The sequence below is a fragment of the Acomys russatus genome, chromosome 5 (genome assembly GCF_903995435.1).
Source record: "Acomys russatus chromosome 5, mAcoRus1.1, whole genome shotgun sequence".
Classification (NCBI taxonomy): domain Eukaryota; kingdom Metazoa; phylum Chordata; class Mammalia; order Rodentia; family Muridae; genus Acomys; species Acomys russatus.
In genome coordinates this window covers 25,082,487-25,105,272 of record NC_067141.1, presented here as the reverse complement: position 1 = coordinate 25,105,272, position 22,786 = coordinate 25,082,487, and the positions used below count along the sequence as shown (strand labels likewise).

General features: G+C 51.3%; 1 protein-coding gene across 1 annotated transcript; it reads right to left on the bottom strand.

The window, feature by feature from the left end:
• Positions 1 to 3,244: 3,244 nt before the first annotated feature.
• Fgf4 (fibroblast growth factor 4) lies at positions 3,245 to 4,748 on the bottom strand. Its single transcript, XM_051147039.1, has 3 exons — positions 4,418 to 4,748; positions 3,945 to 4,048; positions 3,245 to 3,503 (listed from the first exon to the last, which is right to left on the bottom strand). Exons 1-3 carry the CDS (start codon positions 4,746 to 4,748, stop codon positions 3,327 to 3,329), a joined length of 612 nt encoding a protein of 203 aa, XP_051002996.1. The 3' UTR covers positions 3,245 to 3,326.
• Positions 4,749 to 22,786: the final 18,038 nt, after the last annotated feature.

The window sequence follows — 22,786 nt, the reverse complement described above, 5'->3', positions numbered from 1 at the left end:
TTAGAAGGGCTCTCACATAAGCCCTGGCTGGCCCTACACTCACCTTCAATTTAGGATCCCTCTGCTTTCACCTCCCAAATGTTGTGATTGCAGGTGTGCACGACCACACCCTGTTTACGTAACGCTGATGATGTAATCCAGGGCTTCATGTGTGCTAGGCAAACGCTGCTCTGCGCCCACCGAGCTTCATCTCTAGGCCCTGCTTGCAAAACAAACCCCAAATCTGAACATATCCTGAAACAGACAAGTTAAACTAAGACCAAATTTCAGCCAGGTGTATATGATGCAAAACCATGTTAGAATTTGGGAGCAGGAGGCAGGAGGATTGCCTGAGGCAGGACCAGAACACAGGTCTGGTAAGACGTCTCCAAAAATAAATAAACAAAACCTTTACATAGCATCACAGACCTGTGATCTAGTATATTTTATGGCTTGTAAAATGACCCCATCTCGTCACTGAGAGCAGTTGGCTGATCTCATCCTGACCACAGCTTCTGCCCCATAGACCTTTAGTAGCAAGTACTCACACAGGCTGTGCACACAGACCCATGGAGTTAATGACTAGGTAGGCAGCGATAGAGCCCACTGAGGGGAGGCACTAAGGCGTGTTGCTTTGTGACACCTTTGCCTCCATGTCTGTTTTCTTTTAATTTATTTATTTATTGTATATGATACTTAATCTGCAGAAGAGGGCACCAGATCACATTATAGATGGTTGTGATCCACCATGTGGTTGCTGGGAATTGAACTCAGGACCTCTGGAAGAGCAGGTGGCGCCCTTAGCCACTGAGCCATCTCTCCAGCCCTCCATGTCTGTTTTCAAAGCCACATTTGTGTGACACAGCTGGCTAAAATCAGTCTCCCTGCTCCCATCCTACTCAGCTGCAAATAGAAAAAGAAGAAGCAGACACAGGTACTTCCAGACACATTTGCCACTTTAATATCTTTGCTGATCAATCCCATCGGTCCCGTGGGGCTCTCTATACATGATTGAATGCTTCTCTCGGATGGAGCATCCAGTGTGCACAGCACACACTATCTCTGGGTCGACACCTGTATTAACTACAGATTGACTCGGTAACGGGGCGGCGGGGTGCAGGGGGGATGGGATACAGAAACCTCAAACTTATCCCAGCAACAAAATTCCAAAGGTACAGCCTTCTCCCTGGGCACAGGAAAGGAAACCAGTTAACAGGTGGTCAGGGAGGACCAAAGCCTGCCTGAGACAACATAGCTGCAGAGAATCCCTTCAGAGCAGGGCCAGGTACCTCAGCACTTTGTTGATTCAAGGAGGCCAGCCTACGTCACCAAATAAGACCCCGCTCCCCTTCCCCCCCAAAAAGAGGGAGACAGCTCTGTTGAGTGGCCTGTCGTGCACTTGATTTTAATTTGTAGCACCTAATAAAATGGGTGTGGTGGGGCACACCTGTAATCCCAGCACTTGGGAAGTGGAGACAAGAGGATCAGAAATTCAAGGTCATCCTCAGCTACACAGCAAATTCAGAGCCAGTCTGGGCCTTGACACACAGTCTTTAAAAAAAAAAAAAAAAAAAAAAAAAAAAAAAAGCAAACAAAAGACCTTCAACTGTCTTGTCCCCAACACTCTTTGAGTCTAGGACCTGTTTTAAAAAACACAGAATCTGTATTGTCCTATGAGCCATCAGGCAGAAGGGGAAGTTTGGGGCATGACCAAGCTCCCACCTCAGCTTCGGGGCGTGGCTTCTTCCTTCTTGGGCTGTGGTACAGAATAGTATTTTAAGTATCCGATTAACATTCAAACAAAGAGTTTTCTAAAGGAATGTGAAAGACAAAAAAAATGCCAATCAGATTTCCCCCCTTTCCCCCCCTCAGTCTTGCAGTCTGTAGCCTCCCATAAAGTTAATTCGGGAGGCAGCTCAGAAGCCTCCCAACCTTAACATCTTGTAGGGGGTGGGGGGGGGGGGGGGGGGAAGAGAGAAGCATTCAGGGCATTTGCTGCAGGAGCTAAGGTCATTTTGTATAAACTCCAAAGAGTCATTCATTAAAATTAAATGTTCTCCCTCACCTCAGCCCCCCCCTTTTTTAAATGCCGCCGACCCTGCCTCTTCCATCTTGGTCTCAGCGACAGGGGTTACATTCGTAAAAATATATAAAGAAAAATATAGGGGTTACTTGACTTGGTGACCATATAGCGCACTCCGACAGCTGGCCGTGCATATTTTCACCATGAGTACCCTTACTAAAAGTAAATCATTGGGTAAAGATAGCTGAAACGTGACAAGAGTCCAGCAGGGTGCAAGATGCTACTTGTGAGACAGAAGCAGGCAGAGATGCACCCGGCAGAGCCTCCAGAGTGGTCACCAGGGGCTCAGAGGGGAATAGAGTGCATTCGCACAGGACAGCACAGGGATGCAGACTCCTGCAGGTCGACTACACAAGGGCGGCCCAGGATGGAAAGGACAGCTCACCCTCAAATTACGGAGTTCCAGCACAAAGCTCCCCAAATTCAGAAGCCCGTTTTTGTCAAGCTTGAATTTTGCAAAATACATTGTTATATCCCGACAAGTCATCCTCTATCACAAAATAATGATTTCATTGCTAGAGTTGGTGGTGGCACACACCTCCTTGTCCATTCCTAGTTCCTTCCCAGGCAACTGACAAAGTCCCAATGGCTACAAGCCACATGCCCTGTTGGCCAGTCCAAAAAAAAAAAAAAAAAAAAAAAGCCAAACAGGAGTTTATAAAGCTGTCTAAGGGTCTCCCATCGGTAGGTTGAAGAAGATTGACTGCGTGACTGCAAGAGAGTTCAAAGATCAGTCTTGGGGATCTAAAAACAGAGGCGGGAGGACTTCCGGGACGCACTTCTGTCCCTGGAGTAAACCGATCCGACCAGGCTCATACCAAAGGGAGCTGAGGGAGCGGCTGCTTCAGGATGCCTGCTCCCCGACAGGACAGAAGGAGAGAGAGCTCAGGGTGCCTCCTCTCACTGGCTCAGAGGTCTCAGGCAGCCCCTTCCAGACACAAAGGCCAGACACCCGTTGGAATCTGATGTCACCAAATTTTAGAGACTCACAAATGAAATAGCAGCACACCCTGGACTTCTGATAATGAAGGAAATTTGTCCCACTGTACCAGAAAAGTCTGAGCTGTGTTTCGTTTGCTCTTTTGGTCATTTTCCCCCAGAAAATGAAAATACACAGAATTATAAATAATTGGTCGTCCATATATACATATTTAAATAATTTAAATATCTTACACCTGTTTTTGCAAACAATTCTCCAGCGAGAGAAAGTGCTCCTCCTGAGGGGTGGGGTGTGCTTCCGAGGCTGAGGCAGGGCTCCTGAGGGTCACAGTCTGGGAAGGAAGTGGGTTACCTTCATGGTAGGTGACACTCGGTTCCCTTTCTTGGTCCTCCCGTTTTTACTTAGGGCTATGAACATGCCGGGGTATGCGTAGGATTCGTAGGCGTTATAGTTGTTGGGCAGGAGTATCTCTTTGAATTTACACTCATCGGTAAAGAAAGGCTGGAAGAGAGGACACAGGGTGAGCTGGTTGCAGCCGGGAATCCCAGGCTTCGTGATAAGCCCCACGTTAGGCGGAGCATAGCTCACCTGCCTAGTCTCTATCAACCTGGTATCTCCTACCACGTGTACTGCCAGCTGGGATCCACCTCTGCCGAACCCGAACTCCCCTCTCTCCTTGGATCATTAAGTCCCCAGGGATAGGGTAAGGTAGTTCCCTTGGTCTGGAAACCCAACATTCCTCTAACTACTAAAGCTGAAAAGCTTGAGACCTAGTGACCCTACAGTCAGTCCTCCGGTGACCAGACGTGTGTGTGTGTGTGTGTGTGTGTGTGTGTGTGTGTGTGTGTGTGTGTGTGTGTGTGTGTGTGTGTGTGACAATCCTGTTAGCCCTGCACTCTGCCCCCAGCAGGTGCTCACCCAGCCAGACCCCCTGTGACTCACCACGCCGTAGAGCTTGCCCCTGCTGTTCATGGCTACGAAGAAGCGGCTGGTCACTCCGAAGATGCTCACCACGCCCCGCTGCACGGGAGAGAGCTCCAGAAGGCCTGGGGAGCAGGACGCAGGTCAGAAAAGTGTAGGTGACCCTGGGCCCCACATAGACCTTCCGACTGTGAGCTTCTTGGGACCTCAATGAGTAGGGGTGAAAAACCCTGGGTCCCATCGCAAGCATTAAGAGCTCGTCTCGTGTCTGTCGGTAATCCCCAAGTCCGGCCTCAGTCTGGGCGCTTGTCCCAGACTCCCGTGGGTGCCGGCCGGCGAAGGCGCTGGAATTCGGCACCGGGAGACCAGGCTTCTGAAGGCGGGAGGCGGGGCCCTGCCGCCGGGCGCGCTCTCAATCCTCCCGTCCAAGGGGAGTCCACACGGTCCCCGGAGTTATTGCCCGGTCCCCACCCTCCCGGCACGCCCGAACTCACTGTCGCTGGTGTCCGCGTGCACGCCGCCGATGCGGCCGTCGGGCAACACCTGCAGGTGGAATCCGATGCCCACGTTGCAGTAGAGGCGTCTCATCCTCTTGAGGCCCAGCAGGTAGTCCCCCGCGCCACTGCGGACTGCCGCCTGAGGGGGCCGCGCGGCCACCGGCAGGCGTGCCAGGGAGCGGGCCACCAGGCCGTCCCAGCTATGCCCCAATTCGGCGGACCGCGTGCCGTTGGGTGCGGCGGCCCCTCTGTCCGCCAGGGCCATCATCAGGGCGGCCAGCAGGACCCCGGGTAGCAGCATCCCCATGGCCGGCCCGCGCTTTGCCATTCCGGCCCGCGGGCCGTGCGTGAGTCCCAGCGGCGGGCCGTGAGTCTGGCGAGTCCTGCGCGCTATCGAAGCTGCGGGAGCAAACGGGCCGTCGTCCCGCGCACCCAGCCCTGCGAAACAGCGATATATATAGCCGGCGCCCCCTCCTACTCGCCTGCCCGCGGGGCGCCGGTCGCTTGGGAGCCGGGGAGCAGGCTGCCGGCCAATCACTGCCGGGGGAGGAGGCGCGGACCGGGTGGTGGCTACTGTCACCTGGAGAGACCCCAACCCCTGGTTCTTGGCTCCGCCCAGCACTCGAACCTGTCGGTCCCGCCCCTGGGCTCTTTGCTCCCCGGGGCATCTCCAGTCTTCCTTTCTTGAGGGTGGACCCTTGAGAACCCGCCAGAACCTGGATCATTTCTGGTGCGCCAAGGACTGCCCTGGACAGAGGGGAGCTAACTCTAAGGGTGGCATGTTTGCGGGGTAGGCAAGGCTTGGTCTGGCCCCAAAGGCTTGGGAGTTTAAGCATCTGCCAGGTGGAGGGAAGCCTGAACAGCAACCACGGAGTGGGCGCTTCTAAGAGAACTCGAGTTAAAGATACCCAAGGAAAGCACAGACTCGCACTCCGCTGCCGGGTACCTCAAGGCATGGACAGACAGACAGCTGGCAGGACGTTGGGTTCTTGGAGTAATCGTTTCCTACCTCTCGACAACAGAGGAGGGACTTTCAAGTGTGGAGGCCAGCTAGACCTTCCCAACCCAGGAGCACTTCAAACCCTTAAGGGCTCTGGGAGGGTCCCTTCCCCCAGCACCCTACCCCCCACTGTGGCCATTATGGCTTGATGGGCCCGACTGGGTAACGCCCTGGCACTGCTCACCTAGGTGTGAATGTCCCTGTTCTGTGGTATCTGAGGAGCCTGGAGCCAGCAGGTGACCCGGCCACTATGCAGGGGCCTCAGAGCCTGCTGCATCCCTCCTTTACTACAGAATCTGTACCTGGGACCAAAGCCTCCTCTTGCCCTCTGTCCTTGGGTTTGCACCAACCATTCCTGGTCCTGACTCAGAACACCAAAAGAAATGCAGCCAGGCCCTGAGACATGGAGGGGACATGGGCATCTATCTAGTCCTTAGTGTGTGTGTGTGTGTGTGTGTGTGTGTGTGTGTGTGTGTGTGTGTGTGTGTGTGAGTTTACACAAGGTCTCCAAATCCCTTGATCAGGCGCACCTGGCAGCCTGGGGTCCCCTGCACCTCCAGTTGGTGGTAGAGCTGCTGCTGTCCTTGTTAGCCAGGAAGCAAAACCAACTACACACACACACACACACACACACAGAGAGAGAGAGAGAGAGAGAGCGAGAGAGAGAGCGAGAGAGAGCGCACGCGAGCGCAGCACACATAACACACACCCTGCTGGGACACATCCCTTTCTGCCCCAGGATCCCTAATTCCCCTGCTGTGAAATGTCACTGGGGGAGGGCTGCAGGCCCTGATCTGAGCACTCCTGGGTGCCCCTCTTGGGAGCTGGGACCCGGACTTGGATCAGGTCTAGGCCAAGGCTGCTGCTGATGGTGGACAGGTTCCCCCTCCCCCCCCAACTCAATTTGGGAATGCATCCCTGATTGTGACACTGCAGAAGGAGCGGCTGGCCATGTACCCTGAGGGTGCTCTTGTCAGTGGAGGGAGTAGTCACTGGGGGCTAGGATTGGGCATGATAGCCCAAGTGCTCTGGGGCCTGGTTCCTGCTCCTGGCTGTGGCCCCAGAACCAACAGTAACTGCTTCAGGCCCCTCATCCTGCATGTTTGGTGGTGGTCGTGTTAGGGAGTATGTGGGAGCATAGGTGAGGATAAGACTCCCATCAACTGAACCTAGTCTGTCACCAGCCCCCTTGCCTGTCTAGCTTCCAGCCCTTTCTCTGGAAGGAAAACCCATAGATCTTTTGGCACATGACTCCTCCCCCTCAGGCTGCCTGGGGACTGGCAGCCTTTTGGGGTGCCTGTGTGCCTACACTCTCACTCCACTTGCAGCTAGTTCACAGCTCTTGAGAGTCGTGTTGGGGCCAGGCTTGGTGTCCCAGGCCTTTAATCTCAGCACACAGGAGGCAGAGGCAGGTGCATCTCTTTGAATCTGAAGCCAGCCTGGTCTATAGAGTGAGTTCTAAGCCAGCCTGGGCTACAGAATGAGACTTTGTCTCAAAAGGAAAAACAACTACTACAAAAGTATTCATTTGCCGGGTGATGGTGGCCCATGCCTTTAATCCCAGCACTCCAGAGACAGAGGCAGGCAGATCTCTGAGTTCAAGGCTAGCCTGGTCTACAGAGCCAGTTAAAGGACAGCTAGGGTTACACAGAGAAACTCTGACTCAAAAACAACCAAAACCAAACCAAGCCTTCATTTATTATCTGCCCCTGCCCTGCTGAAATTGTCCCCGTCGTGGTGTGATCACAGGCCTGGGTCTTTCCCAGTTCTATCTCCAGGGCCTGGAACACACTAACAGTTCAGTGGTGCTTGTGGGTCAGTGGCTATTGGCTAAGCCAGGCCTGGAGTGACCGCAAGTCTCAGGGCTGAAGTTTTTAAATGTCCCTATCCTGAGACAGACAGGAGCGGGTAAAGTGACTTTGGCTTAGCTGAGCAGGGACCCTGGGGCCTTCTGCCCTGCCACAGTTCCTGAGTGAGTCTATTATGAACTTGAGATGCAGGAAGATCCTACAACCACCAGCTCTGGGTTCAATTCAGCCTTGTTTGGTTACATGTGATCTTTCACTTACAGGTTGTTTCCTGTGTCCCAGTCTACAAAATGAGCAGAAGAGATGGTGGCTGTGATGGGCTGTGGCTCATTTCGTAGTGTTTACCGGCTGTGTAAGAAGCCCCAGTTTTGAGCCAGGCGTGGTGGCGCACGCCTTTAATCCCAGCACTCGGGAGGCAGAGGCAGGCGGATCGCTGTGAGTTCGAGGCCAGCCTGGTCTACAAAGTGAGTCCAGGATGGCCAAGGCTACACAGAGAAACCCTGTCTCGAGAAAAAAACAAAAAACAAAAGAAGCCCCAGTTTTGTCAGGCAGTGGTGGCGCATGCCTTTAATCCCAGCACTTGGGAGGCAGAGGCAGGTGGACAGCTGTGAATTTGAGGCCAGCCTGGTCTACAAAGCGAGTCCAGGACAGCCAAGGCTACACAGAGAGACCCTGTCTCGAAAACAACCAACCAACCAACCAAACAACAAAAAAAGAAGCCCCAGCTTCCATCCCCAGACGTGGTGCTGTGCACCCTATGATCCCAGGAAATGGAAGCAGGAGGATCAGAAGTTCAAGGCCACCCTCAGCTACAAAGAGAGTTGAGGGCCAGTGTGGGCTACAAGGTGCCAGCAGAGGTGTAACCTTTGAGAAGGGCACCTTTGAGAAGAGGCTGAGCAAAGTCTGGAGGTGGAGTGCCTCAGATAGTGCCTGGCTGACAGCAAGTGTTGGTCTCTGAGAACCACCCATGGCCTGTTTAGAGTCTGCACAAAAATCACCCTTCGGTAAGTAGGTTGAATGGAGGCTGACAGGTGACTGGGAGGGAGAAGGCTCAGACTTGAAGCTTGCAGTCAAGGGCCAGGGCAGCCCTGAGAGTGTGACCTTGCATGACCTATGCTTTAAAAAGTCCTAGTGTCATTCCCTTGAATAGTAACTTCTCCCTAGGAGCAGGGCTTCTCCAAGTAGCCAGCTTAGCTGTTAAGAGTTTAGCAACTTCATCGTCATAAGAATAAGACTGCATGAAAATTGGGATCTGGGCCGGGGCGGGGAGGAGGCTGTCCTCTGGGCAGGGCCCAGGGGAAGCCTGACAAATCACAGCTCTGCTTTCCCAATTTATTTATTTATTTATTTAATCTTCGGTTTTTGTTTTTGTTTGGTTTGGTTTTTCCGAGACAGGGTTTCTCAGTGGAGCCTTGGCTGTCCTGGAATTCACTCTGTAGACCAGGCTGTCCTTGAACTCAAGAGATCAACCCGCCTCTGCCTCCCAAGTGCTGGGATTAAAGGCGTGCACCACCACCTCCTGGCTGCTTTTCCAATTTAAATCTTCTGGCCTCGGCAATGCCTTTATGCAGATAGATGTGGGAGGCCTGGCAGGTGGGTCTGCCGAGCTTAAGAGGTGACACAGCAGGGCCTCCAAACTGAGGGGGATGTTAGCTAATATTTTAGCTCTTTAAAAAACAAAAACATAAAATTGGCTGAGCTTGGTGGTACTCGCCTTTAAGTCCCAGAACTCAGGAGGCAGAGGCAGGTGGATCTCTGTGAGGCTAACCTAGAATTTCAGGCTAGCCAAGGCTCCACAGAGAGACCCTATCTCAACCTTGTCAAAGAAAAAAGAAAAAAAAACTTGCTCTGTGGATAAAAGGCACAGGACCCAAGCCTGACTGCCTGACTTCAAATCCCAGAACCTACATGGTGGAAGGAGAGAACCAACTTCAGGCCAAGCACTCTCTGTGTTGTGCGACTGTAACCAGGATCAGACTGGTCTCTCCTCCCAGGCTGAAACTGCGTCCTCCCCTTAAATGCTGACTCATCCTCCTCCCCCACCCCTAACCCTCACCTCCCAACCCTTGCTTTGAGCCCACATCCTGTGGAGCTGAGGACTCTAGGGACACCAGTCATCAGCCTACCAGCATGTGGTCCTTTGTGCCTGGCCAGCCTAACTGCTAGGAATTTATTCAATGTTTTCAACAGGTACAACTGTAGTGTGGGTCTGAATTGCCTTTCTTTTGAAGACTGAATAATATTCCATTACTCAGGTGGCCATATTTTGTTCACCCTTTGGTCTGCCCGTGGATCCCCTTGCCACTGACCCCCACCAATTGCGCACATGCTTATCTGACCCCTTTCACCTCTCCCTGGGAATGCTGGGCTATGCCGTGGTGATTCCATGTTGAAATTCGGGGGGACACCGCTGTCCTCAGGCATTATCCTTGGCAGTACTGGAGAATGGACCATGATGTCACACTGTGAGACCAACACTCTGCCACTGAGCAACAGCCCCAGTCCATTTCAGATTTTAAAAAATTATTTATTTTTATTTTATGTTTATATGTATTTTGCCTGTGTCTGTGTGTGTGTGCGCGCGCACGTGCTACATGCATGCATTATCCATGATTGCCAGAGTAGGGCGTTAGATCTCCTGGAAATGGAGCTACAGATGGGCATGGGCTGCCTGTGTGTGTGTGTGTGTGTGTGTGTGTGTGTGTGCGTGCGCGCCCGCCTGCGCGCGCGCGCTAGCGCGTGAATTAGCGTTAGATCTCCTGAAAATGGAGCTACAAATGGTTGTGAGCTGCCACGTGGATGCTGGGAACTGAACCCCAGTCCTCTGCAATAGCAGCAAGTTCTCTTAACTACTGAGCTGTCTCCCTAGCCCCTGTTTCAAATATTAAAAAAAAAAAAATAAAAAAAATAAAAAAAAAATATATATGTATATATATATTGGCGTGGTGGTGCACGCCTGTAATCTCAGCACTCAGGAGGCAGAAGCAGACAGATCTCTGAGGAGCTGGAAACTTCACTGGTCTATGCTGAGTTCTGATTCAGCAAGGGCTATCTTAAGTTTTTTATTACATTTTTATTGATTGTGTGTGTTGTACATGGGAACAGTGTGCATGTACAGGTTCTGGATAACTTTCCAAAAGTTGGCCTCAGTTCCAGGGATCAAACTCAGGTCTTCAGGCTTGGCAGCAAGTGTTCTCACCCACCCAACTATCTCTACAGCAGCCTCAGGGTTTCTTCTCTGGCCCTGACTCGAGGTAGAGCAGGCTGACAGCGACCTCATCACCTGCAGCTCAGCCTTGGAAGGATGGAGTCACAGCTGAGCCTGGCTAAGGGGTTTTGTCTGTTTGTCTCTTTTTAAAACTGGATTTCTTTGTGTAGTCCTGGCTGTCCTAGAACTTGCTTTGTAGACCAGGCTGGCCTTGAATTCAGAGATCCACTTGCCTCTGTCTTCTGAGTGCTGGGATTAAAGGTGTGCGCTACATCCCCCCCCCCCCACCACCACCCCCTCAGCCAGCTCAGACTGGTTAAAGGCAATTTTAAAAGGTCTCTTGAGGTCGGGGCTGTAGCTCAGTTGGACTAATGCTCCCTTAGCACATGGGAGGCCCTACCTTCAATTCCCAGCACCGCATGAAATTGGGTGTGGTGGAGCTAGCCTGCATCCCAGTACTTAGGAGGTGGAGGAACTAAAGTTCAAGGTTATCCCTCTCTAGGTATGGAGCTTGAAGCCAGCCTGGGTTACACAAAACCTCGTCTCTAGATAAACAAAATCACTATTATTCCCTGGCATCCACACTTTTTTTCTACGCTTATGAGATCTTTTTTTCTTCACACTCCTCCATCCCCCCCCACCCCTTCTTTCTTTCTTTTCTAGACAGTTTCACGGTGTAGCCCCTGGCTATCCTGGAATTTACTCTGTAGACCAGGCTAGCCTTGAACTCACAGAGGTCCTCCTGACTCTGAATGCTGGGATTAAAAGCCTGTGTTTGGCTGTTTATGGAGTTCTTGTGCCCAGAAATCACCTTATGTTTCTTTCCTCTTTCTCACCCCGGAGCTAGGCCCACCAGGTCTGGGGACTGACTATAGCAGTTCCTGTGATTTCAGACCAGTAAAGGAGAATCCCCCAAGAGGAGGTGTGTGGATCCTGCACAGACTAGAAGCCCATGACACCAGAGGGAAGGACCTCAGTTTCCTCATCTGTCAGACAGTGATGTTAAATCTGTCACTTTAGAGATTTCTCATAGACCTCAATGGGCCCATCCGTGCTTGGTTCTAGAAAGGGCAGGGTACTAGGGACATGCTGTTGTCCTGCCTGTGCATGGGGTCCAGGCCACACACTCCTTGCCTGCCCCGGCCGACTGCCTGGCTGCCTATCAGAGGTTTCTTGGCCCTCTGACTCTCTGGGTCTGCTCTGCTTTCTTTGTTGCTAGGGGATGTTGAAGAATTGAGAACCAGACACCTCACAAGCTGAGGACCAGGCACTTTCCCAGGTTCTGGGGACCAGGTGACTGGTGTTCTAAGGCCCTCTCCTCCTGGTAAGTTCACTGGGCTAGGTGTGGGTGGCTTAGCTAGGCTGGGCACTGTCTTTGCCTGGCCAACCCCTGCCATGTGCCCCTCCATGACAGAGGAGAGCTTACTACAATAAGCAGCACTTGACAGCCATGCAAGGTCACAGAGCCAGCTAGTACCAGCACAGGATTCAGTTCTGCCATTGCATGCCTAAGGCAGGCTCCAGCCCACTCTGTCCTTGCCTCAGTTTCTCCTCCTGCACTAATGTCCTAATCATGTTTGCTACACGGACATTAGGAGTTCAAACTGTGCAGGCTTGAGTGGGGTCAAGTTTCATGAGTGACATGACCACTTGGAGCCACCTGCTCATGAGGATGCCGCAAATGTGACACCCAGTCTCCCCATCCATCGCTAGGCAGATAAAGACTAAGGCTAGGACAGATGCCCCAAGGCTAGAGAGGGCGGCATCCTTCTCCCCACCCCCATGCTCAGAGGAAGTTGTAAGGCCAGGAGAGAGCCAAAAGCTTCTGTTCAGAGTCTGTCCCCATTAGTGGGACAAGTTTTTGCTACAGAATAGCTATGCTGACAGGCCTGGGGAAGGGACACATCAGCAAGACCTGAGGCTGAGAAAGAGTTGCCTTCAGGAAGAAGGTGCTCCAGGAGCCTGGAAAATGGGTGACGTCAAGGCAGATGTGCGGTGGTGGGGAGGGCCTGTGAGGAATGGGGGTCGGATGCCAGAGCAAATGTGGGGGTGGTGGGTGTTAGTATTCTGTTTCAGTCCGCCTACTTGTGATGTCATTACTTACCTGCTACGGGGGGCGTGGCCCTGCCCAGGGCCATATAAAAGGACAAACCATCCCGTGGCTCCCTCCTCTCTCCTCCCTCTCTCTCCTCCTTACTTCCTCTCACCCTCACCCCCCCCCCCCCGCCTCTTCTTCTTACTGTCTCTGTCTCTCACTCTCTCTGGGGTACCCCTCCCCCCTTACCTTTTCTCCCATGCTTATTTAATAAACTCCATATAACATAATATCTGGCATCTGGTACCTTATTATATTACCTTATACCTTATCTTACCTTATATCTAATTATTAAATATAACAGTGGGGAGGGCCTATGAGGAGTGGGGGCGTGTGTGCCAGAGCAAATGCAGGGGTGGTGGAGAGGGCCTGTGAGGTGTTGGGAGGGGCATCTTTCCAAAGGGGATTCAAAGCTTGAATGCCTGGTTTCCATTTACTACATGGATGTGTCTGGAAATGCCTCCAAGCCTCAAGTCCCCAGCTGGGTCTCAGTGAAGGAGACTACTGCATTAGGAAGACTGGGAGCAGCAGAATCGGGGCTGGCTCTGTCCCTCTCCTGTTTCTCCCAGAAGCCTAACAGTTGAGGCCCTCGGTTTCTCCTGGAGACCCAGAGAGTCTGCTCCTGGTGTGGGCACAGGATCTGGGGAAGACGGGGGTTTTGGCACGTGTGCATAGGGAAGAGGAGGTAGGAGGACCCACCCACTCTTTTGCTCTCAGCCCTAGGAGCCCTCAGAGGGATTACCATGGGGATAGAAAAAGATCATTTTAAAGGTCAGACTTGGCCACTGTGTGTACCGCCCTCAGCCCTGGGTGGACTGAGCCCAAGGAAGGCTCTAGGCAGGGCTCTGGCTGTCAGTGACACCCTGTGGCATGTAGGTCTTTTGCTTTTCTCTTCTTCAAAGGGGGAAGGAAAAAGGACAGAAAAAAAAAAAATCCTCAAATTTCCCTGGCTGGCATGACTCAGTTCTCCAGCCTAGAGGGGCAGTCTTGGGTTCCAGGGGAAGGAACGATGGTCTTTCTAAATTTGCCAGACATTCTGAGCACACAAGCTGGATTCCAGTGTCTTCTCTGTCCTAGATGGGCTGTGTGACTTTGGGAAAGTGAGTCATTCTCTCTGGACCCCATTGCTTTACTGTGAAGTTGGAACTATAGTGATGCTCCCCAGCAGAGTTTTAGGAAATGTGTCATGAGCCCACTCCGTGGCCTCTCCTCCTGCCCTTTCTTTCTTTGAGTCTTATATCATTTCTTTCTTTCTTTCTTTCTTTCTTTTTTTTTTAAGATTTATTTATTATTTACACAGTATCCTGCCCACACGTGTGCCTGCCCACCACAAGAAGGCACCAGATCTCATTACAGGTGGTTGTAAGCCACCATGTGGTTGCTGGGAATCGAACTTGAGACCTTCGGAAGAGCAGACAGTGCTCTTAACCTCTAAGCCATCTCTCCAGCCCCTTTATATCATTTCTTTGAGTCTTATATCATTGTTCAAACTGGTCTAGAACTCACAGCAATTCTCCTGCCTCAGCCCCACCACCACCACCACCACCACCACACCAGGTCTTCCTTGCACCTTTCCACCTTGAAATCCAAATTTGATTACAAATTACTACAAACCCCACAACCTCTAGGGCATCCCAAACAGTGAAACTGTAGGTGGCAATTCTTCTGAAACTCTCCCACAGTAGAGATGGAATCCAGTGTAGTGATTTCTGGAATAGAGCACCTTACTCACGGAGGCCAAGCAGACAGCATTAGCATTGTATGTGCATCATGTGTGTGCAATGCCCTTGCAGGCCAAAAGAGGGTGTTGGGCACCCTAGGACTGGAGCTAACAGCCGGTTGTGAGCCACCATGTGGGTGTTGGGAATTGAACCCAGGTCCTCCGCAAGAGTTGTTCTTACTCAGTTCAGTGTCACTGAGCCATCTCCCTAGAACTTTGTTCTTTTGTTTGTTTGTTTGAGACAGGGTCTTGCTGTGTAGTCTTGCCTAGCCTGGAACTGCATCAGTTGACCAGCCTGGCCTTGAACTCAAAGATCCACCTGCCTTTGCCTCCTGAGCACTCAGACTTAAAGGCGTGATCCAGGAAGCTTGGCTCTGCAGAGCTTTTATTTACTGTGACACACACATGCACATGCACACACACACATGCACATGCACACACATATATGCACATGCACACACATCATAGTACCTATGTAGAAGTCAAAGGACAACTTATGGGAGTCCGCTCTTACCTTCTATCAGGTAAAACCATGTAGGTTTAAGGAATCAAAGAATCTCACCAGGCTTGGTGGAGAGTGTGTTTATTGACTAAGTTATCTTGCCAGCCTTATCTATCATCTATTTGTTGGTCTGTCTGTCTATCTATCTATCTGTCTACTGACAGAATCTCACTATATAGACCAGGCTGGCATCGAACTCTTAGAGATCTGCCTCCTGAGTGTCGGGATGACAGGCATAAGCCACCATTGCAGCACTTCTTGTGTTAGGTGAGAGCTTTACCAGCTAGCCCTGTGCTACTTTAACTAACTATCCTCTCCTGTGCAGGCACCCTGAGGGCCTCTTTTAATATGTAAACAATGCAAACAAAGCCTTCCTCCTTCCCCCAGGCATTGAAGGATAGACCACCAGCTCCAAGTGTCGCCCTTTTAAAAAAATATATATTTTATTTAATTTTAATTTATGTGCGTTGGTGTGAGGGTGTCAGATCTTGGAGTTACAGACAGTTATAAGCTGCCATGTGGGTGCCGGGAATTGAACCCGAGACCTTTGGAAGAGCAGGCAGTGCTCTTAACCACCGAGCCATCCAGTCTGTGTTGTCCTTCTTGACTCTGGCCTGTCTGCACACACTCATGAGGGACCCATGAGCAAATGCTAACTGTATCCACACTCCTCCCTTGGGCCTCCTTTCTGAGCTACATCTGCGGATTCTGTGTCTGCCACCGGGAAGATACAAAGACACAGGTGACTTTGTCCAAACTGCAGTCAGCTAAGTCAGGTGCACATCCCACTAGGATGGGAATTCCAATAGCTAAGTCCCCACTGTGGATTCCTGCTTCTGTTAGGAGGAATGGGCCTGGGAGGCTGCATTGCCTGCTTACCAGTTCCTGGAACTCTCCTGTGTGTGTTTGTTAGATACAGTCACTGAGAAAAACAAACAAAACCCAGTGGGCTTTGGTCCTCCGCTCCCCAAGATGTTCGAGGTGCTCATTGGTACAGGTCAAACCCTACCTCCAAAGCCACCTTCACTAAATCCTGGGCTGCTGTGAATGAACTGGGAGGGTCCTTGTTTTCCCAGTGTTTGGGGCCCCGGGGCCTTTGCACCTGAGCCCAGGTCAACCTTTCTTTTGTTAAATGGAAAAAAAGAAGTTGAGAAAGGGAAAGTGAGCCGGGCGTGGTGGCGCACGCCTTTAATCCCAGCACTCAGGAGGCAGACGCAGGCGGATTGCTGTGAGTTCGAGGCCAGCCTGGTCTACAAAGCGAGTCCAGGACAGCCAAGGCTACATAGAGAAACCCTGTCTCGAAAAAAACCAAAACAAAACAAAACCAAAAAAAAAAGAGAGAGAGAAAGGGAAAGTGGAGAAAGGGGAACTGCTGGGCTCACAGCCATTCTCTCTGGAGCCCCTCAGGGTGCAGCCCTGCTCCCTCTCCTGACAGTGGAAGGTGTGGGCCCAGCTCAGCCTCTGGAGGTGGGGTGGTGAAACCTTTTCCTGCTTTCACTTGGTCTTGACCTCTGGGGAAAGACTGGCCTGCCCTTGGACAAGCTCATCCCTCAGGAGTATGAAAAGTTCACCAGAGCCCTCCAGAGGCAGATTTGGGTGCAAAGTTCACAAGGGCTCCTCTGGGCCAGGGTCGCATGCTCTGTGTGTGTGGGGCCTTGGAATGGCTCAAGGTCACCTGCCTGTTCCCCTACTCTTTCCTCTTGCACCTATGTCCCCAGGAGCATCCCAAGAGCACACTATGTTCACAGGTCACAGGAAGAGGGCTCTGTGGCCACCTGCTCCTCCGAGGCCTCAGTTTACCTGGTGATCTGCCATCTAGCTCAGAGACAAACTGGGTGCCATAAGACAGGCCATCCTGTGTGACTCAGCCTTACAGGGCAGAGGTGTCTCCATTGGCCCATTAATGGGAACCCCATCTTCTTCTTCACCCTCCTCAAGGCCCCGCCTTTGCCAGGGGAGGACTGGAGCTCATGAGGGAAGGGTATCTGCAAGTGCACGGCCAGTCTGGTATCTTGGATGCAGGATTGGAGTAAATTTGGCAAAGTGGGGCCTCATTGAGCAACATGTGTCCTACAAAAGTCCCTCTAGAGAGCTCCAGAGGTGGGTTAATAGTTATCTGCTCTGTGGCTCTATGTTAAATGACAGCTCACGACTAAACTACCTGTTACTCCAGCTCCAGGGACTCCAGCTACCTCTTCTGGACTCTGAGGGCACCTGCACTCACCTATGCACAGGCCCACACACATATAGGTGTTAAAAACAAAAATAAGCCAGGAGGCGGTGGTGCACGCCTTTAATCCCAGCACTTGGAAAGCAGTGGCCGGCAGATCTCTGTGAGTTCGAGGCCAGTCTGGTCTACAAAGTGAGTCTAGGATAGTCAAGGCTACACAGAGAAACTCTGTCTTGAAAAACAAAAAACAAACAACAAACAAAAAAACAATTGCTTCCAGAACCTAGCTTTAAACTGGCTTTCCCCAGGCCCAAAGCATGCCACTGCCCTGCCTCCACTGGAGCTTCAGACTCAGGGGACTTGCTAGGTGACAGACACTCTGCCTCACACCTTAAGTAAGGTCCTGACCTTTCTGTCCCTTTCAGGGAAGGGGTTACATGCTCCTTCCTCCATAACCATAATCTAAAAAGAAGGGAACCTCCTGGGCTCCTCAGGGCTTGGGGCCTGCTAGGGATACCTGGCCTAGCCCCAGCTCTGAGGCCAGCTCCTTCGGTTCTCAGGAACTGGCCAGCCCTTCTATATGTCCTCCTCTCTGATGTCACCCTGCGGGGCTAGGGACACTGCCCCATGAGGCAGCCTGAAAGCCATTCCTGAGCCCCTGGCCTGGGTGACAAGCGGTCTCTGCCGCCTGCTTGCTGACAGGCCACACGCCTGTTCTAAGCCTGCATGCGATGCCGGCTAAGCCAGGGCAGACCCGGGTGCTATTTTGGGGGTCTTCTTTCAACTATTTTGGCAAAGACCAAATGGCAGCCTTCTTTAAAATAGCTACTCTGAGCCCAGGGGTCACCCCCTACCCCCCACCCCAGGAACCAGGTTGCCCAGGCCAATGGCTTTTCTGCCACTCATTTGAGTTAAATACAGACCTAGCATCTGGAGCTCTGAGCGACTCATAGAAATCCTGACAAGAAACCCATTGCAAAGCCAAAATAAAGCCTGGTTAGCTCTGATGGCTCTCAGAGGAGGCTCTGCTGCACAGCGCTCCTGTGTCCCTGGGAAATCTGGGAAATCATCGGGTTGGCTGGAGAAGGTGGCCAGAGAGTCTAGGAGACTTGTCTCTGGCCACCTAGCTGATCATACATATGTGAGTCCCATGTGAAGTTCTGTCTTTGGATAAATGTGTCCTGCTCAGAGATGGACCAGGACCCCTTGAGGACAAGGAGTCCTAGAAAGAGCAAGCCAGGCTCCCCCCATTGCAATGTAGAATGCGGTAGAATTTGCTAAGATGTTAGTCATCGCTGACCTGGTCCTGGACGCTGGCTAGCCTTTCTTACTGCAGGTGACGATGACGTGGCCCATGGTGTCTGCTACCTCTCTTCATATTCTTGCCTTTTCATGATCTATCCACCCATGTGGGACTGATCTGGGGCAGGCATGAGCTCTTGGATCCCTGCCTTAGCTCTGTGAGTTTCCAAGAGGCTCCCCATGATGGCAGTGTGTTGGCACAGCCCTATACCCACAAAGAGGCCTGAAATCATTATCTTTTGTGTTTTGGGTCTGCGATGGTATCAGGTTGAGAATCTGGGGGAACATTTGACTCAAAGCTCACTTAGTCATTCAACAGACACTGTCTACTTTGTTACTTATTTAATTTTAAAGATTTTATTATTTTTTAAATTAATTTATTCTTGTTACATCTCAATGTTTATCCCATCCCTTGTATCCTCCCATTCTTCCCTCCCTCCCATTTTCCCATTATTCCCCTCCCCTATGTCTGTTCCTGAGGGGGATTACCTCCCCCTGTATATGCTATTTTATTATTTTTACTTACCGTATTTTTTTGGACTATAAGATGCACCTGACCATAACACACACCCAGTTTTTAGAGCAGTAAAACAAGAAAAAGTAAAAACAGCAATTGGACCATAAGGCACACCCTAAGTCCCCCTGCCAAAGTGGGGGGGGGGGTGCATTTTATGGTCTGAAAAATATGGTACATGTATGTATGTTTATGTAGGTGTGTGTGCACAGGCATTCAGGTGCCTTCACAGGAAAGAAGATGCTGGATTTCCTAGAGCCGGAGTTAGAGGTAATTGTGAGCTACTGGAACCTGGTGTTGGGAACTCTGGGCCCTTCTAACCATTGAGCTTCCTCCCCAGCCCTCCCTGGCCCTATTTTTCAGTTTAAAAATAAAGTCTCAAGAAGCCCAGGCTGGCCTCAAATTCACTATATTGACCTGATTGATTCTCTTGCCTCCACTTCCGGGGTGCTCCTATGAAAGGTGGGTGCCTCCATGTTGGGCTTTGCCCACCTCATAGATGATGAAGGAGTTCATGTGAGTAAACAGGGAAACTGAGGCACATTGAGAGTGGTCACAGGCAGACTACACTAATACTGTGTGTCAGCCAATAAGATGCGTTGCTGGCACAAGAAGGCCAACCAGGCTCACATCTGCAATTGCTGACTGCAGAAAGCTGAGGCGGGAGGATTACTGTGAGTTCCAGGCCAGCCTGAGATACACAGCGAGACCTTGTCTCAAAACAAAAAGACATACACTGCCCTCTCCTACCCAGCGTGTCTTCCATAAGCCTGCAAACCTTCTGGAGGGCTCTGGGGCTTGAAAAACAAACCCTGATGGTGTCCCATTGCTCTTCTGGAATCAGAAAGGTAGCAAGAGCAGCAGGTCAGCCATCAGCCATCAGCCACTCAGGCAGCTTGTGGGGGGCAGGGTGTGGAGTGGGCTCTGAACCTGGCCTCGGCCCTAACCCCAACCACACTGGGGACAAAGCACTGGGACCCTGGCCTTGGCTGCTTGTTGACAGGACTGTCCCCATCCCCCAGGACCTTTGCACTTGCTGTCACCTTCTTTGCATTGTGTCCTCTTGTCCCTTGGCTCTCGGCCTGGATGCTGCCTCCCCACACATGTGCTTTTGGTCAGATTGTCACCTGTTGTCCCTGCCATGCCACTTGGGCACCATGATGAAGTTTGCACAATACAGTTTAAAATTGTCTCCCAGTTTTACCTCTCTTGCTGATGTCTGGATGGCGTGGGGCACACTTCCATCTCTGCTGGGTGCACAGAGCTGGTACTTAGGGAGCTTAGGGAAAGCAGAACAGGTAGGGTGGGCATTGTGTGTGGCGACACGCAGGCCCACCTCACCATCTGGGAGACAGCTTCATCTGATGCTAGAAATGACCACAGAGCCAGCCATTACAGCACCACCGTGGTGATGTCAGAAACTGAACACAGCAGGATAGCCAGAGCCTAAACAGCCATTTTATACCACAGCTGAGCAGATATCACATGACAAATACAGAGGGAAAAGGCAAGAGTCTCCTGGGTCCCAAATGGGTGTGGGCCAATCAGACCCGGACTCCTGCTTGAGCCCATCCCAGTGCCTCAGTCCCTGTCTGTGAATGGAGATAGTTGCAGCCAAGCTTGAGGGTTACCAGGAGAACACACAGGATGGTGAGGGCAAAGCTCCTGCTCACACGAAAACTCATGGTGTGCCCACTGAGTTCATGAGCATTAGGGTACACTTCAATAGGGATTCTTAGCTGGATGTGGTGGTGCACTTCTTTAACCTTGTACTTGGGAGGCAGAGGCAGGGGGATATCTATGAGTTTGAGGCAGAAGCCTAATCTACATAGCAAGTTCCAGGCCAGCCAGGGCTACATGATGAGACACTATCTTAAAAAAACAAACAAAGGTTGGGCATGGTGGCACACGCCTTTAATCCTAGCACTCAGGAGGAAGAGGCAGGTGGATCTCTGTGAGTTTGAGGCCAGCCTCATCTACAGAGTGAGTCCAGGACAGCCAAGGCTACAAGAGAGACCTTGTCTCGAAAAACCGAAAAAAAACAAAACAAAAACAAAAACAAAAACAAAACAAAAAACCACAAAACAAACAAACAAACCAAAAAATCCAACCAACCAACCAAACAAACAAACAAAAAAATCCAAAACCAAAAAATCAAACAAGCATATGGCTTATTGGTTAAGAGTATTTATAAAAATACATAGATAAATAAATAATAAATTGAAATAAAGATAAAATAAGAGTTCTTGGCTAGAAAGGCTGGCGAGCATTGCCAGGCAGTCCAGGGCCCTGGCTTACTATCCTGGGCTATCTAGGGATCAGAGCCTGGCTAGAGGCTGTATTTGAGAGTACGTTGGTTGGACAGACCTTGCTTTGCAGTTCAGGCTGACTTCAAACTTGCCATTCTCCTACCTCAGCCTCCTGTGTCTAGGGATGATGGGCCTGTACCACTGTGCCTGACTAGACCCCTGGCTTAAATCCAGGGCCTTAGACAGGAAGCTGAATACTACTGTGAGCCAGCAGGCATTTAGAGCCCACAGTGGGCCTCACCACAGGCCTGCCCTCTCCTCTCCCAGGCAAGCAGTTTCTCTTCTTTGGGCCTCAGCTCCCCTCTGTCACATGGCAGAACCTGAGGCACTCAGCCACCGTAGTATGGTGTGGAAAATGTTCCCAGCCATACCAAGCTCTTCTTCCTTTCTTTTCTTTTAAAGATTTATTGACTTATTTATCTGTTTATTTACTATGTGTACAGTGTTCTTCACGCCTGTACATCTGCACGCCAGAAGAGGACATCAGATCACATTATAGATGGTTGTGAGGCACCATGTGGTTGCTGAATTGAACTCAGGACCCCTGGAAGAACAGGCAGTGCTCTTAACCTCTGAGCCATCTCTCCAGTCCCCAAGCTGCTCTTTCAATTCGGCTGCCACCTCCCACTTTGTGGCTAGAGTGGACCCCTGATGTATCCTTGACCTGGGCTTCCGGCTACAGCTTCTGCCTTGCCAGGGCCTGCTCCTATAGATGTGCCATCTTGTGTACTTCTGAGCCTGCTGGGATGACCAAGCATGACCCACCCAGATAGCCATCACCTGCAGAGACCCCACCAAAGACCCCACCTGGAAAGAGTAAAACACTCCCCCCCCCCGCAACCCCCCCCCACAGCCCCGCCAGCAGCTCCACACCTGAGTTCCATCCCCAAGACTACTGACACCTGCTGGTGAGTAGTGCTGCTGTATGGGGTTGTCACGGGAAGACACAGGAGTCCCCCACAATTAGTCAGACCTATCTAGATGTAACTCAGGAAACTCCCAACTCAGCCAGGCATGAGGCCTCACCCTTGTCATTCCAACACTCTGGAGGTGGAGGCAGGAGGATGGCCGAAAGCTCCAGACCAGCCTGGGCTTGAGTGCCAGCATCGGGTCTCTATCAAAACAACCTGCACAATCTCCCTTGTCTGAGATGTGCCTTAATGAATTTGTACTCATCATGCTGTGCAGTCCCTGATGCCCTTTACAGAACATTTTCTTCACCTGAAAGGGCCCCCCTGCTTACAGTCCCCAGGCTCCCTGCTGTGGGCACTGCTGTGACACTTGTCTGTGTGGACCTATGCCTTGTCTCCTGGCGCAGTTCTGAAGTGACCTCAGAGTCTCACACAGCTCAGGTTCATCTATTGTTTGTTTTTCTTTTCTGTTTTGTTTTTGAGACAGGGCCTTTCTACATAGTCCTGGCTGTCCTGAACCTCACTATACAGACCAGGCTGGCCTTGAACTCACAAAGATCCTCCTGTCTCTGCTTTTCCACCCAGTATTGAGGTTAAAGGTATTTGTTTGTTTGTTTGTTTTGTTTTGTTTTGTTTTTTTGAGACAGGGTTCTTCCATGTAGCTTTGGCTGTCCTGGACCTGCTTTGTAGACCAGGCTGGCCTTGAACTCACAGAGATCTGCCTGCCTCTGCCTCCCCGAGTGCTGAGATTACAAGCGTATGCCACCACGCCAAGTGGGATTAAGGTGTACACTACCACATCCAGCCTGGCTCTGGGTTTTTTTTTT

What these genes read in the sequence shown, in the direction of transcription:
- Fgf4 (XM_051147039.1), bottom strand. Translation starts at nt 4,748, where the DNA reads ATGGCAAAGCGCGGGCCGGCCATGGGGATGCTGCTACCCGGGGTCCTG. An exon ending in GCACGCGGACACCAGCGACA is followed by an intron (nt 4,049 to 4,417) that starts GTGAGTTCGGGC and finishes CCTGCTCCCCAG; the next exon opens with GCCTTCTGGAGCTCTCTCCC. An exon ending in GGGGCAAGCTCTACGGCGTG is followed by an intron (nt 3,504 to 3,944) that starts GTGAGTCACAGG and finishes CCTCTCTTCCAG; the next exon opens with CCTTTCTTTACCGATGAGTG.